General features: G+C 39.0%; 1 protein-coding gene across 2 annotated transcripts in view; it reads left to right on the forward strand.

Moving 5' to 3' along the window:
• LRP6 (LDL receptor related protein 6) overlaps nt 1-14,776 on the forward strand; it is a 147,203-nt gene that overhangs the window by 90,604 nt on the left and 41,823 nt on the right. For both annotated transcript variants that reach the window (XM_066355551.1, XM_066355552.1), the window contains 2 exons: nt 13,183-13,399; nt 14,125-14,414. In XM_066355551.1, coding sequence (XP_066211648.1) covers nt 13,183-13,399; nt 14,125-14,414 — 507 coding nt within the window. The remainder of the gene's footprint in view (nt 1-13,182; nt 13,400-14,124; nt 14,415-14,776) is intronic.

The raw sequence follows: 14,776 nt of genomic DNA on the forward strand, positions 1-14,776 counted from the left end.
ACCAAGACATTTTGAATAAAGGGGGTATTATTGTGTCGGATCAGTGTTGAAAACTTGGCATTTGGTGAATGTTCTATTTCATATTCTAAGGCTGAAATTGCAGGGCTACATTTTCCTCTCATGACAGCTTCCTCTATTTTATCACTACCCTAATAAGGAAATTTGTTTCCCAAGTGTTCATATTTCTTTTTAAAGTAGTTTCTTTGTCTGGTATCTTTAGCCTATGTATTGTGAAAGTCAGTTAAAACACACAAGGACCCATTTTGTGATGATTTTTCTATTGTTTGTGTCTAAGATTACTTCCTCCTTAAGAATTTGTAATAACATATTCTTATCTGTTGTTGAGATAAAGCTCTTCTGACTATATGACAGGTACCAACAAGTACTTTCTTTTGAATCTTTGCTAATTTATAACATTCAGTGTTCCTTAAAACACTTTCAGGTAGATATTATACTTTCAGTTTTAGATACTCCAGTTAATGAACTTAAATGCCCGAATCTTTGCCTGTTCCTACTACATCACCACACTATATGTATGTGAATATATATTTCCCCCCACATTCTTGACATACAACAACAGAGGAATGATACTGATACACTCCATCATCAGATTCCTCAGCTTAACAGAATTCTTGGATTTTGGGCCTTTATTTATTGAGTTATTAACATGGTTCTGCCCTATTATATCATCTTGTATCTGTTTTGAGTGTATCTTATGATAATATATTTTTAAACTTCTATTTGAAAGTTACCTGCTCATGTACTGTTCTTGCAACATTATTTAAATTATTATAATCTACAGCAGCCAGAGTAACACATCATCCAATTAAATGTTCTGTTGTCTCATTATCCACTTGACTTTGGCTCTGAAAAAAATGACGACATGTGTATAATGAGAGAACCGTCCTTGATGATAGATGTAATCATGCTTTCCTGAACCGCCGCAACAAACCCTAGAGCCTCTCCAATCAAGGTGCTTGTCCCACTTAGGAGTTAGTGTAGTTTTATCGATTTAAATTAGGATAAACTGATGCATGTTGGTACTTAGAAAGCATTTTTAGTGACCAAGTTTGAACTTGCTCTTGGGTCATTTTTTAAATGTTCTGCTTCTTATGTTTTAGTATAAAACCATTTAATATGTGTGCAGGTATTTTTAGTTTCAGTATGAAATGTTTATAGCTGTTGTTTAAAGCTTGCCAAACTTGTAAATGTTTTTTATTAATGGAGCCCATGTAAAATATTTTTCAGGAGGTTCTTTATCAGTGGGAAACTATTATACTTTTAAAGTGGTCACAGAGGTTTAATTTATATTGTTTTTAGAAGGTTTGAAAAGGGTAAGCAGTCAGGTAATGGCAAGGACCACAGTTTTCATGGAAACGAATTGGAAAAGCATTGAGCAGTTTGTTAATTTTATTGTTAAAATACCTGTTAACAGGTATTTTAACTTTTTGTTTTAAAGTTATCACTGGCTATTTCAAGATTCTGTATAATTCCTATAGTTATCTGTAATGAAATAAAGGATTCTTCTTTATTTTTTCCATTTTAAATATAGTTTACAATTTAAAAATTGAGACCTTCTGAGAACCTTATCTTGTAGGCCCTGTCATTTGTGTGTGTGTGTGTGTGTAAACTTTTAGATTTTCTAAACTCTTCATTCATTTGTACTATAATTTTTTTTTGCTGATTTTAATCTGAAATAATTAAATCTCAGATGATTTAGAATACCCTTTATTGTATTGAGGATTTACCTTTTAATACTAAGGAGTTACAATTGATTTTTTTCCTCTCAGAGTCCAAATAGGATTTATTTTATTTTATTTTTTAAATTTTATTTATTTATTTATTTTTTTTACAGAGACAGAGAGTGAGTCAGAGAGAGGGATAGACAGGGACAGACAGACGGGAACAGAGAGAGATGAGAAGCATCAATCATTAGTTTTTCATTGCACGTTGCAACACCTTAGTTGTTCATTGATTGCTTTCTCATATGTGCCTTGACTGCGGGCCTTCAGCGGACTAACTCCTTGCTGGAGCCAGCGACCTTGGGCTCAAGCTAGTGGGATTTTGCTCAAACCAGATGAGCTCAAGCTGGCGACCTCGGGGTCTCGAACCTGGGTCCTCTGCATCCCAGTCCGGCGCTCTATCCACTGTGCCACCGCCTGGTCAGGCTAAATAGGATTTATTTTAGTTATACTTGAAAAGAATGAGAGGAAAAGGGCTAGTTTTCCCTTGTTAACATGCCCATGCTTTCCTATTAGATTTTATCGAAGACTGCAGGACAATGGGGCTCTCAGAAATGTGTTGTGAAGCAATTCAGTATAAATGACTAAGGTGGTATTGCTGTTTATTATAATGATGCCATCTTCTGAAAACCTGTTCTTAATTTTATAGTTTTCCTGAGTTATTCAAGTTTTAGAAAGGTTTGGTCACAGTAGCAGTTCTTAGCTCAACCTGTAAAAGAATATAGTAACTGCAAATGTTTAATAATCTAAGCATGACTTCTTGAAAAAAATATAAAACTACCTAGTGAAACTATGATACCTTCCCTTCATATTAAAAATTACTTGTATTTAGCCTGACCAGGCGGTGGTGCAGTGGATGGAGCATCGGACTGGGATGTGGAGGACCCAGGTTCTAGGCCCCTTTGTTGCTGGCTTGAGCATGGGCTTATCCATCTTGAGTGGGGGCTCACTAGCTTGAGTACAGGGTCCCTGGCTTGAGTGTGTGATCATGGACATGACCCCATCATCACTGGCTTGAGTCCAAGGTCGCGCTGGCTTGAGCAAGGGGTCATTCACTCTGCTATAGCCCTCTGGTCAGGGCACATATGAGAGAGCAACCAATGAACAACTAAGGAGCTGCAACGAAAAATTGATGCCTCTCTCTCTCTCTCTCTCTCTCTCTCTCTCTCACACACACACACATCACTTGTATTTACTCAGGCATCACATGGCTTGAACCAGGTTAAAAGACTTTAAATGCGGCAATGTAATGCCCTTGCTGCTCCCTCTTAAACAGGTACATGACATGCTTTATTCCCCTACTGAGTCCAAAGTATTTCTTTTGACCTGTCTTCTCAGTGAGATTCTGTATGACTGAATGTTACTTCTATGGATGTATATTCTTCCCTTCCCATCCCGTCCCGTGCCAGTGCTTGCAACCAAGCTATTTTTAGCATCTAAGGCTGACACACTCAACCAACCAAGCTGTCTTTAGTGCTGAGGCCATGCTCAAACCATTGAGCCACTGGCAGTGGGAGGGGGGAGGGGAAGAGAAGCAGATGGTAGCTTCTCCTGTGTGCCCTGACTAGGAATTGAACATGGGATGTCCATATATAAGGCTGATGCTCTGGCCACTGGCCAGGGCCACTATATTCTATTTTTTAAGTACCATTTCTGTGAAATTGTATTTTATGTACTAGGACGTATATTACTCAGCCCCCAATGATATCTGACAGACTTCTCATTCACTACTTGTTTTGGATATTGCCTGGAATATTAGAAGACGAATAGTTCCTTGTGAGCATGATTTTAGTTTCTGTTTTAGAACTGCATTGCATTCCCACTCCAGTTCACTTTATGATGGGTGCCTTGTTGTCCTATTGTCATCTGTTTCTTGAACGTGTCTAGTCAAGTAAGGTTGCATAGCAGCAGCTTTGGTAGTAGACTGGCTGCATTCCAAGATTTCATGGGTAATCCTGTCTTGACATTTAATGAACTGATGAAACTGCTCCAGAAACCGGATGTGATGTTTATAGAAGGTTTGCTATTACCTCCTCTCTGGAGATAATGTTCTGGTTAACCCACATCTGTTTCCTGTTGTAGCCCACATTCTCAGTGTGGTTTGGGAATATTTGAGAATGCCTCAGAATGTTAAATCTATACCACAGTGTGGTTGAAGCAGCTGAAACCACTGGAGACTCTGGTACAGATTTGGAGGAAGATTTTAGAGGTGTCAGAGCCTAATTTCAGTTTAACTAATTAAACCACTCTGAGGTAATACAGTGAAGCACACCCTCAAGAGTTGCCAGCAGATTTTAAGTAGTGTTGGCTCAACTATTAAAGCATAAGGGTAATCTTTTGGAATCGCCTAAAATGGTTCATTTGTTATGGGTTCAGAATATACAAGCAAGGTTTTACCAGGAATTGTGATATTGTAAACATAAGGGGCTTAAAACCTTATTCACAAGCCTAGTAACCTGTTCAAAACTGTTACTGGTTGGGTATGGAAATGTAACAGTGATTTTCTTTGAGACAAAGCAGCATGTTCCTGTTCTACCATGTTGCTTCTGCTAAACAGAAACAGATTATGTGTTTGGTAGAAAAGAAATACTTAGGGGAGAAGCCACTTTTCTAATAAAAGTATGAATTCTGCACAGCTAATTAAAGATCTTTCAGAAAGTAAGCACTGGACTCTGTAAAGGGAAATACATGGTTCTTTAGATGGAAGTTCCCACAATCAGATTTTATTTAAGCTGTTTTATCCCTAAATCTCTTCAGAGGATTCTTATAATTACTTTTCCACATCATATCAATGGCAAAAATAATAGCATTTGTTAGTAACAACTCTTCTCTTATCTTCTCCTTTCCTGACCCCTCCATCCTTGGACTTGCTCTTTATTTCCTCCATTCATTTTTTTTTAATTATGGAAAATTTCAGACATATAGTAAAACAGTAAAGAGTCTCATGAACCACCCACCTGCAGCCATTATCTGTACATGGTCAATCTAGAATGCTCTGGAGGGGAGAACCAAGGAGATGACAGATAAGGGTTCTCTTATTAGTGTAACTGTGGTTTTAATACTTCTATTTTGAGATAACCTAAAAGAAATGAAAGAATCAGGCATTTGTCCTTGCTCGAATAAATCTCAGCTAGTGCTTTGAAGATTAAACTTGCAAATTTGATAAAAGATAAAAATAGGTGGAGTTTTATTAGTTTTTTTTCATCAGACTGTTTTTTTTCCAGACACTGTTTTTTGAAGTAATTTTAACCCCATTAGAATTAAGTATAGTATAGCTGAGGAGAAAGGAAAAGACCCAGTGAAAGACATTTGTTTGTGGCTCCACTAAAGCCTGATGGGTCTTTGGCAACCCGGAAAGGAGCAGGTGTGACAGGGGACAGATACCTAATCTAAAAAGAGTAAGTTAATTTTGTTGTGGGCTGTACAGTCACCACATGAAATTCTAACCCTGCATAGTCCATTTTGGTCGCCAGCAGCCACACATGGCTGTGGAACATGTGAACTGTGGCTGCTCTGAACTGAGATGCCTGAAGTGTAAAATAAATACATACTAGGAAGACTTACTGTGAATAAAAACCCCCATAAAATCACATGAATAAAATTTAAAATCAAAATATGTCGAAATAAAAATATTTTTGATATATTTTATTTGATGAAATAAACTATTGAAGTTAATTTTTCCTGTTTTAATTTTAAAATCTGGCTACTAGAAAATTTAAAATTATGCGCGCGCACACACACACACACACACATACACACACCCCTTACATTTGTGGCTTGTATTATATTTCTCTTGGACAGCACTGTTCTAGACTCAACCCTGTTATAAAAACTACTACAAGAATAGGAAGATAATTAAGGGAAACATTGTGCTTAAAAAATTCCATTTAAAATTCTTTAGTGCATCTTAATTGCATTTTTTAATTTGAAATAGATGTCATATATCTAGCTTTAGTATGCAATTTACTTATGCCCCTACCCCCTACTCCCTTCATCCCCCCCACCTAAAGACATGTTCACCTTTAAAGTGAGAGGACAGGAATAGCTGGAAGGGACTAATGCTCTAGGGAGTAAAGCTATAAAATCTTTAGTTGTGGCTTTTAGGGAACTGTATTTAAGTTCCTGCCCATGGTGTTAAAGATTGTAAGACCTTCATTACCATTTGCTATTTCTCTTCCAGATGTTGCTAAAAACCGGACTAGGTCCTTTGCCCTTTTCTTCTTCCCAGAGACCCTTGCATACACTGAGCACAGCATTGACAGTGATCCAAACCCCAGTTTTGTCAAGGGACTGGAGTGAAGATCAGCCAAGCATTTCTGATTTACAGTTATTTATGTGCAATTTCAAAATCCAAAAATCCTTCAAAACCAAAAGTTATTTTTATTAATTCAGTTGGTGGAGAACCTGACCTGAAAAAATGTAAGGTTATTTGTACTCTTTATATATCTTCCTTTGTAGGAATAATTGTGTTGTTGGCAATGAAATGCTGCCGTAGACCCAAGTAGAGGTAATATGCTATGCGCATTGTGTTAACCCTTCTAAATACATGCCTATGTGTATAGGTGTGTAGTGTGTAGTGTGTAGTGTGTGTGTGTGTGTGTGTGTGTGTGTGTGTGAATTCAAAAATACAGCTGGCCCCAAGACTTTTAGATAAGGGATTTTTGAACATCTCTTACCATGTCACAGGAATTAAAAATATTTTATTAACCATAAGTCCATATTTAAGATATTTCTCTTTAGCAACAGTGAAGACAGTGACAGAGGTAAATGAGGTCTTCTGAAATACAGCTTTGTTATGTCACTCTCCTTACACTGCTTTCAGAAATTTCTTTTTTTCTGTAATTCTCCTTATCCTGTAATTTCCTACCTGCCATAGTGTGGTATCTGTCTGGTGCTGTCTTCTTTAACCACCATTTGTCTTCTTTCTGCCTCAAAGAGAGTTGTTCAAAGTCAGTCAAACAAAGCATCCTTAACTTTGTGCGGGGAGGCAGGGAGACAGACTCCCGCATATGCCCATACCGGCAAGCCCCCTATGAAGTGATGCTCTGCCCATCTGGAGTGTTGCTCTGTTACTTGGCAACCAAGCTATTTTAGTGCCTGAGGTGAGGCCATGGAGCCATCCTCAGTACCCAGGGCCAACTTTGCTTGAACTATTCCTGCATTGGCTGCAAGAAGGGGGAAGATAAGAGGGGGGAGGGGTGGAGAAGCAGATGGACACTTCTCCTGTGTGCTCTGACCAGGAATTGAACTCAGGACTTCCACACACCAGGCCAACGCTCTACTGCTGAGGCCAATCTTCCAGGGCTCTTAACTCTGTCTTAACGTATTATTTCTATTATTATATATAATCCTTTTCTCTTTCTCTTTGTCAAAATTCTTCTAATTCTTCAATGTGGTTTCGAACTACTATTTCTTGAAGTTTCTTCTGATTAGCTATATAGGCCAGAGAAGGATATATGTATGTGCATGGTTTTAATGTAAATATAATTTACCTCTTCAACTAGATTGCAGTTCCTAAGCTAGAAGAAGTCCTATTATAAATTTCTTAGCATTGATTATAATGTCTTTCATGGTGATTTGCATTTATTAGATATGTTTATTAATATTGTTTGACTTTGGTGGGAAGTATGGTAGAGCAGCCCAAGTGTGCTCTGATCAAATTGTCACACTATTGTTCCTTTTTGCTTACTGTTTTAGTTATTGTACACTTAAGTAGCATAAGTAAACAGTAAAAATGAGTATTGGAAATGGGAAAAAGGACCTGTAGTTTTCTCCTAGTTGCCCGAATGTACAAAGGTCTGTATCACTTTTATTTAGTTTAACAATATGCAGTTGTTTTTGGCATTGTATTTCCATGTAGTCTTTATATGCATGTGTTATTTTAAATTTTAAAGCACTACATTTTAATAAGTTACTTAAATATAGCCATTTAAGTATAGCTATTTACTATTAAGGACTGAAGCATTTTTTAAAAATAATTTTAAAGGGCAAGAATCAGCATTTACTGAGCATCTACTATACATCTGATACTGTGCCATATATTTCTTTAAATAATTCAATTCTGTTTTACATGTAAGAAACTGGCTAAAGGTACCCAATGAGTGATCGAGCGTGTGTTTAAAATCCAAATCTATCTAATTCTGCCAGAATACTGTTTGCTAATCATGAGAGAGTTTTTTAGAACAGAAGAACGAAGGATAACTGCTAAATAGAAGATGCTTAATTATGTCAACTAAAAGAATTTTTTGGAATTGAGCTTTTGTTATTCTTCTCACTGTGATTTTCATTTTTATTTTTGCTCATCAAATTCATGCTTAATAAGTTGGCTTTTGTTTAAGTTGTTCATTTATCAAAATGAACCAGCAGGCCCTGGCTGGTTGGCTCAGTGGTAGAGCGTCGGCCTGGCGTGCAGGAGTCCCGGGTTTGATTCCTGGCCAGGGCACACAGGAGAAGCGTCCGTCTGCTTCTCCACCTCCCCCCCTCTCCTTCCTCTCTGTCTCTCTCTTCCCCTCCCGCAGTCAAGGCTCCATTGGAGCAAAGATGGCCCAGGTGCTGAGGATAGCTCTGTGGCCTCTGCCTCAGGTGCTAGAATGGCTCTGATTGCGGCAGAGCATCGCCCCCTGGTGGGCATGCCGGGTGGATCCCAGTCGGGCACATGCGGGAGTCTGTCTGCTTCCCCGTTTCCGGCTTCGGAAAAATACAAAAAAAAAAAAAAAAAAGAACCAGCAGAAATGTTGCAGGATAACATAGCTAAAAGAGAAGAATTGGTTGATCCTGTAATCTTTTTGAAGCAGAGATTTAAATTTTATTTTTAAAAAGAAGTTCAGTATTAGGCGTCTAATTTAGTATTAGGCATTTACATCAGCAGATTTTAATAGAAAGGCCAATATTTGGGCATAGTAATCAGCAAAATTAGGATTAATTTGATAGATGTAAATTAATGCATAATAGTTGACTTCAGATAATACTGAATGAAACTAGGAATAAAGTGAAATCAGTCTTGTTTTATATACCATAAGCTTGTAAGAAAGTAGTATTTTAAGGTTTGTAATATGGAGAATTTAACACTTGGTGTTGGATGTTCTCTGATAGGATAATGGGCTCCCCCAGTGGAGAACATAAGCCCACTGTTCAGTTGGTGGCATTTGAGATGGGATAGCAGCATATTTTCTACAAGATGAGAATTCTGCCGTAGAAACTGAGGAGACCTTAGATTAGAACTTTACATATTTATATTTTTTTTTTTACATAAGATAATAGCAGAAGCCATAAGACTTGCTGGGCTTTTTGAAGGGTGTTTACAAACAGAGATGAACTCTGGCAATTTTAGGAATATCCACCCAGATTTTCAAAAGGAAGGGGGGAACTGATGAAATGAAGAGATAAAAAGCAGTCCTGGCCGTAGAAAAAGAAATAAGATCATATTATGCCATGAAAACGAAGTGGAGTGTTTTAGTGGGTGGTTAAGACTGTCAAATGTTAAAAAGAGGTAAAAGAACAAGAACTGAGAAAATCAAGAAAGTAGTGATTGTCTTCAGTAGAGTTATTTAATCTGAGGCACAGATTGGAAACCATTTGTAGGGAGTATAGGGAATAAATGGTAAGAGGTAGAAGCAGCTGTTAGAGATCACATTCAAAGAATGTGGCAGTTAAAACAATCACTCAGCTTTTAAACAGCATCTTCATAAAATGGGGGAAATTGTGTTGTGTTAAAGCAGAAAAGAAGGACCTTTTGGAAGAGACATTGAAGATCCTGGAAAGGAAGGAAATTGTATTGGGAGAAAGCTCTTATAATGGGAGGTAGAAGAAGAGTATAGAGTCAAGAGATGGTCTCCATATTAGGGCAGAGGGGCAAAAAGTATATGGAGTTTTTTAAATTAGCTTTCCCTACTAAAATTGACTTTTCTAAATTATATGTCTAATGAAGGAAAGGTTTTTTTTACCCTAATCAAAGTTTCCAGGCAGTAATAGAATGGGGCCAGAAATTATTTTTCGGAGCATTGCCATGAGAAGGGATCAGGAATGTATTCCTTCTCCAAAAGTATTGATAGTTGGCAGAATGCATTTTACATGGATTAAAAATTTGAGCAAGAATTCTTTCATTCATTCAGATGGCTAGGCTGTAAGAACATTGATCTGTCCTGTATGTGCCCTGATGTTCTAACCAACTAAGCTATCCAGCCAGGGATTTTTTTGTATTTTTCTGAAGCTGGAAACGGGGAGAGACAGTCAGACAGACTCCCGCATGCGCCTGACCGGGATCCACCCGGCACACCCACCAGGGGCGACGCTCTGCCCCTCCGGGGCATCGCTCTCTGCCGCGACCAGAGCCACTCTAGCGCCTGGGGCAGAGGCCAAGGAGCCATCCCCAGCGCCTGGGCCATCTTTGCTCCAATGGAGCCTTGGCTGCGGGAGGGGAAGAGAGAGACAGAGAGGAAGGAGGGGGGGGGTGGAGAAGCAAATGGGCGCTTCTCCTATGTGCCCTGGCCGGGAATCGAACCCGGGTCCCCCGCATGCCAGGCCGATGCTCTACCGCTGAGCCAACCGGCCAGGGCCCAGGGATTTTTTATTACTATTATTTTAATTTTTTTTAGATTTTATTTATTGATTTCAGAGAAAGGGGACAGAGAGAGAGAGAAAGGAGGGAAGAGCAGGAAGCTCCAACTCATAGTAGTTGCTTCTCATATGTGCCTTGACCAGGCAAGCCCAGGATTTTTTTTTTTTTTTTTACAGAGAGAGTCAGAGAGAGGAATAGATAGGGACAGTCAGCAACAGAGAGAGATGAGAAGCATCAATTATCAGTTTTTCCTTGCGACACCTTAGTTGTTCATTGATTGCTTTCTCATATGTGCCTTGACTGTGGGCCTTCAGCAGACTGAGTAACCCCTTGCTCGAGCCAGTGACCTTGGGTTCCAGCTGGTGAGCTTTGCTCAAACCAGATGAGCCCGTGCTCAGGCTGGTGACTTCGGGGTCTCGAACCTGGGTCTTCCGCATCCCAGTCCAACGCTCTCTACACTGCACCACTTCCTGGTGAGGCAACCCCAGGGTTTTGAACCAGCAACCTCAGCATTCCAGGTCAAAGCTCTATCCACTGTGCCACCACAGGTCAGGCTACAGAAATTTTTGTTTTCATTTTTAGGAAGGTTTCTTGAGTGTCTTAGGAATTCTGTCTTCATTTAACAATACTTAACGAATATTGAGTTCTTTGCCAGGCTCTTTTATAGATAGGTGGAAGGTACATAAATGGATAAATTAAGGTTCCTGCTATTCTGGAGCTCATATTTTAGTTAGATATGTAAATTAATTTTCTACCCCTTTTCTCTGCTTAGTCCTTTTACTCTTAAACACCAAATTAATTTTAAGATATAACATGGACATCATAAAATGTGTCCAGGAATGATCTATATCAGGGGTCGGGAACCTTTTTGGCTGAGAGAGCCATGAACGAATGCCACATATTTTAAAATGTAATTCTGTGAGAGCCATACAACAACCCGTGCACTTTACGCATTATCCAATAAAAATTTGGTGTTGTCCCGGAGGACATCTGTGATTGGCTCCAGCCACCCACAACCATGAACATGAGCGGTAGGAAATGAATGGATTGTAATACCTGAGAATGTTTTATATTTTTCATGTTACTTTTTTTTTATTAAAGATTTTTCTGTGAGCCAGATACAGCCATCAAAAGAGCCACATCTGGCTCGTGAGCTATAGGTTCCCGACCCCTTATCTATATGTAGCAAGAAAATATAAATGTAAAAAAATTTAAGCTCATGTCTCAAATTAAAGAGAAATTATTAACTTGAAACAGTATTTAATGTAGGAACTGCGTTAGTGCTTTTTTTTTTATTATGACTTGAGAACATTTTATTTAAATACAGATTTATACACTTGGTTTAATGGAAGTTCTGTTGTATCTGATATGAACAGATAAACATTCAATTAATGTGATTTCTCTTTCATCAGATATTGATATTTGTAAGTAGAAATACAAGGATATATACATATATATATAGCATAGTTTTGCTTGCTCAGTTTTTAAGTACTTCATCTATTTCTAAGGTTTGACTGTTCTTGGAAAGTCAGCATATGTTTTAAAACCTTTAGAGAGGAGAGATAAAGAAAATCTGGTTGTCATTCCATATTGGGAATCACAGTATTGGCTTACCTGAAATATTTCTTACTAATTTTTATGAATAAAAAATTAATACTTGCATATAAGATTGTATCTGATATTTTTTGTAGATAGGTTGGGGGCAGATATTGATTACATGTACATATATTTAGTACCATAACAGCATTTTTGAAGACTAATTTGCCTGGCAGAAGATCCCTTTAACTAGTATAAATGGTCTCAGGGACTGCAAATTGGTGCTTTAGAAGACTTCATCTTTTAGAACAGAAGATGCTGCTGTAAGTCAGAGACAGGAAAGGCACCTTGATCACTTCTAGGAAAAATGCTGATGCTTATGAAAGCTTCAGAATGAATTTAATGATGTTGATTTTAAGTAAAAACAATGAAATAAAAAATGCACTATGGCCGGTTGGCTCAGTGGTAGAGCGTCGGCCTGGCGTGCAGAACTCCCAGGTTCGATTCCCGGCCAGGGCACACAGGAGAAGCGCTCATCTGCTTCTCCACCCCTCTCCCTCTCCTTCCTCTCTGTCTCTCTCTTCCCCTCCCGCAGCCGAGGCTCCACTGGAGCAAAGATGGCCCGGGCGCTGGGGATGGCTCCTCGGCCTCTGCCCCAGGCGCTGGAGTGGCTCTGGTCGCAACAGAGCGACGCCCCGGAGGGGCAGAGCATTGCCCCCTGGTGCGCAGAGTGTCGCCCCCTGGTGGGCGTGCCTGGTGGATCCCGGTCGGGCGCATGCGGGAGTCTGTCTGACTGTCTCTCCCCGTTTCCGGCTTCAGAAAAATACGGAAGAAAAAAAAATGCACTAAGTGAAGGAGTCCTAAAAAATACTTCAGTGCCAACTTGGTTTACAAACTGTGTGACCTTATATGATATCTGTTTCCTTAGACGTAAAAAAGACAAAACTCTCAGGATAAAATATGTGATAAAACAAATATGCAATAAAATAATGTATGTTAAATTATAATTTGAAAACAAATGTACTAGCAAACAAGGTGATAAGTGTATTTTTAATATTTACATAGTAATTTAATAGAAGTGTTACATACTAAAGCTAATATTGCCAAAAGTTTTAGAAGGAATGGTAATGAGATTGGAGAAATAGAGGTAAAATATGAGCTTATTGAATATTTGCAATCATCCTCATTAAATCAGCATTTTGTGATTATGTGGAAGTATTGTAGGAGGGATAAATAAGGTGATACTTTGGATTTTGATGTAACAGGCACTTTGTATTTTTTAGTTTTGCATATATTTGAAGAATAAGTATACATCTTTTTCTCTTCTCTTTAAATCTAAACTTTAAGGTTATGAATACCGATGGCACTGGGAGACGAGTCCTAGTGGAAGACAAAATTCCTCACATATTTGGGTTTACTTTGTTGGGTGACTATGTATACTGGACTGACTGGCAGAGGCGGAGCATTGAGAGAGTGCACAAACGCAGTGCAGAGAGGGAAATCATCATCGACCAGCTCCCCGACCTCATGGGTCTGAAGGCCACAAATGTTCATCGAGTCATTGGTAAATAATTCCAAATTCTCTTAGATGTGGAAGCCAGGAATGAGCAGAGATGGAGATTGGCAGCCGTTTGTAAAGCAGCATCGCAAATTGTTGATGTTTTGAGGGAATATGGAAACCATGTTAAACCTTTTTATACCAGGAATGAGTCTTAAAAGTTGGCTTACTACTCTGGGTGTATAGTTTGAATTGAAAGGACACACACACATACACACACACACATACACACACACACCCCTTCATTAAAGAATTCAGTCCTGTTATATGAATAATACAGCTTATTTTAAAGCTTACTGTGGGTACCAAGGAAAGTATTTTGCCATACTTTAATTCCCAGTTGATCAGCAGGGGTTTTGAACTGCTCCATTTCCATCCTGGGCAAGGTCAGCCTTCCTTAAGCCATTGCTCCTGGGAGGTCAGCATATTGATGCCATCTTAGTGCAGACACCTGATCGGCATAGCGTACTACAGCTCAGAACCTGGACTCCAGCCACTACTGGCTTTTCCTACCGAGGAGCAGGGGCCACAGCTTGCAGCCCTACACCCAGTCTTTCATCCCCTGTCACTGCTCTTAGTGCTTATTTGTGAGATTAGAATTAAAACTCTAGATTTTGGAGAAGATATAATTTTAGGTCTCTATGAACCAAATGCTTAGTGATTTTAAAGTAAGAATGTGCTAATTATGTCAGTGTGATTCCTTCTGTGCCCTTTTATAATTTGTCTTTTAGGTTCCAATCCCTGCACCGACGAAAATGGAGGATGTAGCCATCTTTGCCTCTATAGACCTCAGGGCCTTCGCTGTGCCTGCCCCATTGGCTTTGAACTCATCAGTGACATGAAGACCTGCATTGTCCCAGAGGCTTTCCTTTTGTTTTCTCGGAGAGCAGATATCAGGCGAATTTCTTTGGAAACTAACAATAATAATGTGGCCATTCCGCTCACTGGTGTCAAAGAAGCTTCTGCTTTGGATTTTGATGTGACAGACAACCGAATTTACTGGACTGATATATCACTCAAGGTGAGCAACAGAATTGGAATATTAAAACTCTGGGGACTGAAAAGGAGCACTTCTAGAATTTCTGAGTCTTCATGTTATGATCAGTCTCCCTCATTGCTTAATAGGCAAAGTTCAACAAAAACCTTCAACTTTTAAAAGGAAGTCAAGGGAAAGGCCCATTCAGAATTTAATCAAGCCTGACCTGTGGTGGTACAGTGGATAAAGTGTTGACCTGGAATGCTGAGGTCACCAGTTCAAAACCCTGGGCTTGCCTGGTCAAGGCACACATGGAAGTTGATGCTTCCTGCTCCTCCCCCCTCCTCTCTCCCTTCTCTTTCCCTTCTCTCTCTCTCCTTTCTAAAATGAATAAATAAAAACTTAAA

Source organism: Saccopteryx leptura, chromosome 1, assembly GCF_036850995.1.
Source record: "Saccopteryx leptura isolate mSacLep1 chromosome 1, mSacLep1_pri_phased_curated, whole genome shotgun sequence".
Lineage (NCBI taxonomy): Eukaryota > Metazoa > Chordata > Mammalia > Chiroptera > Emballonuridae > Saccopteryx > Saccopteryx leptura.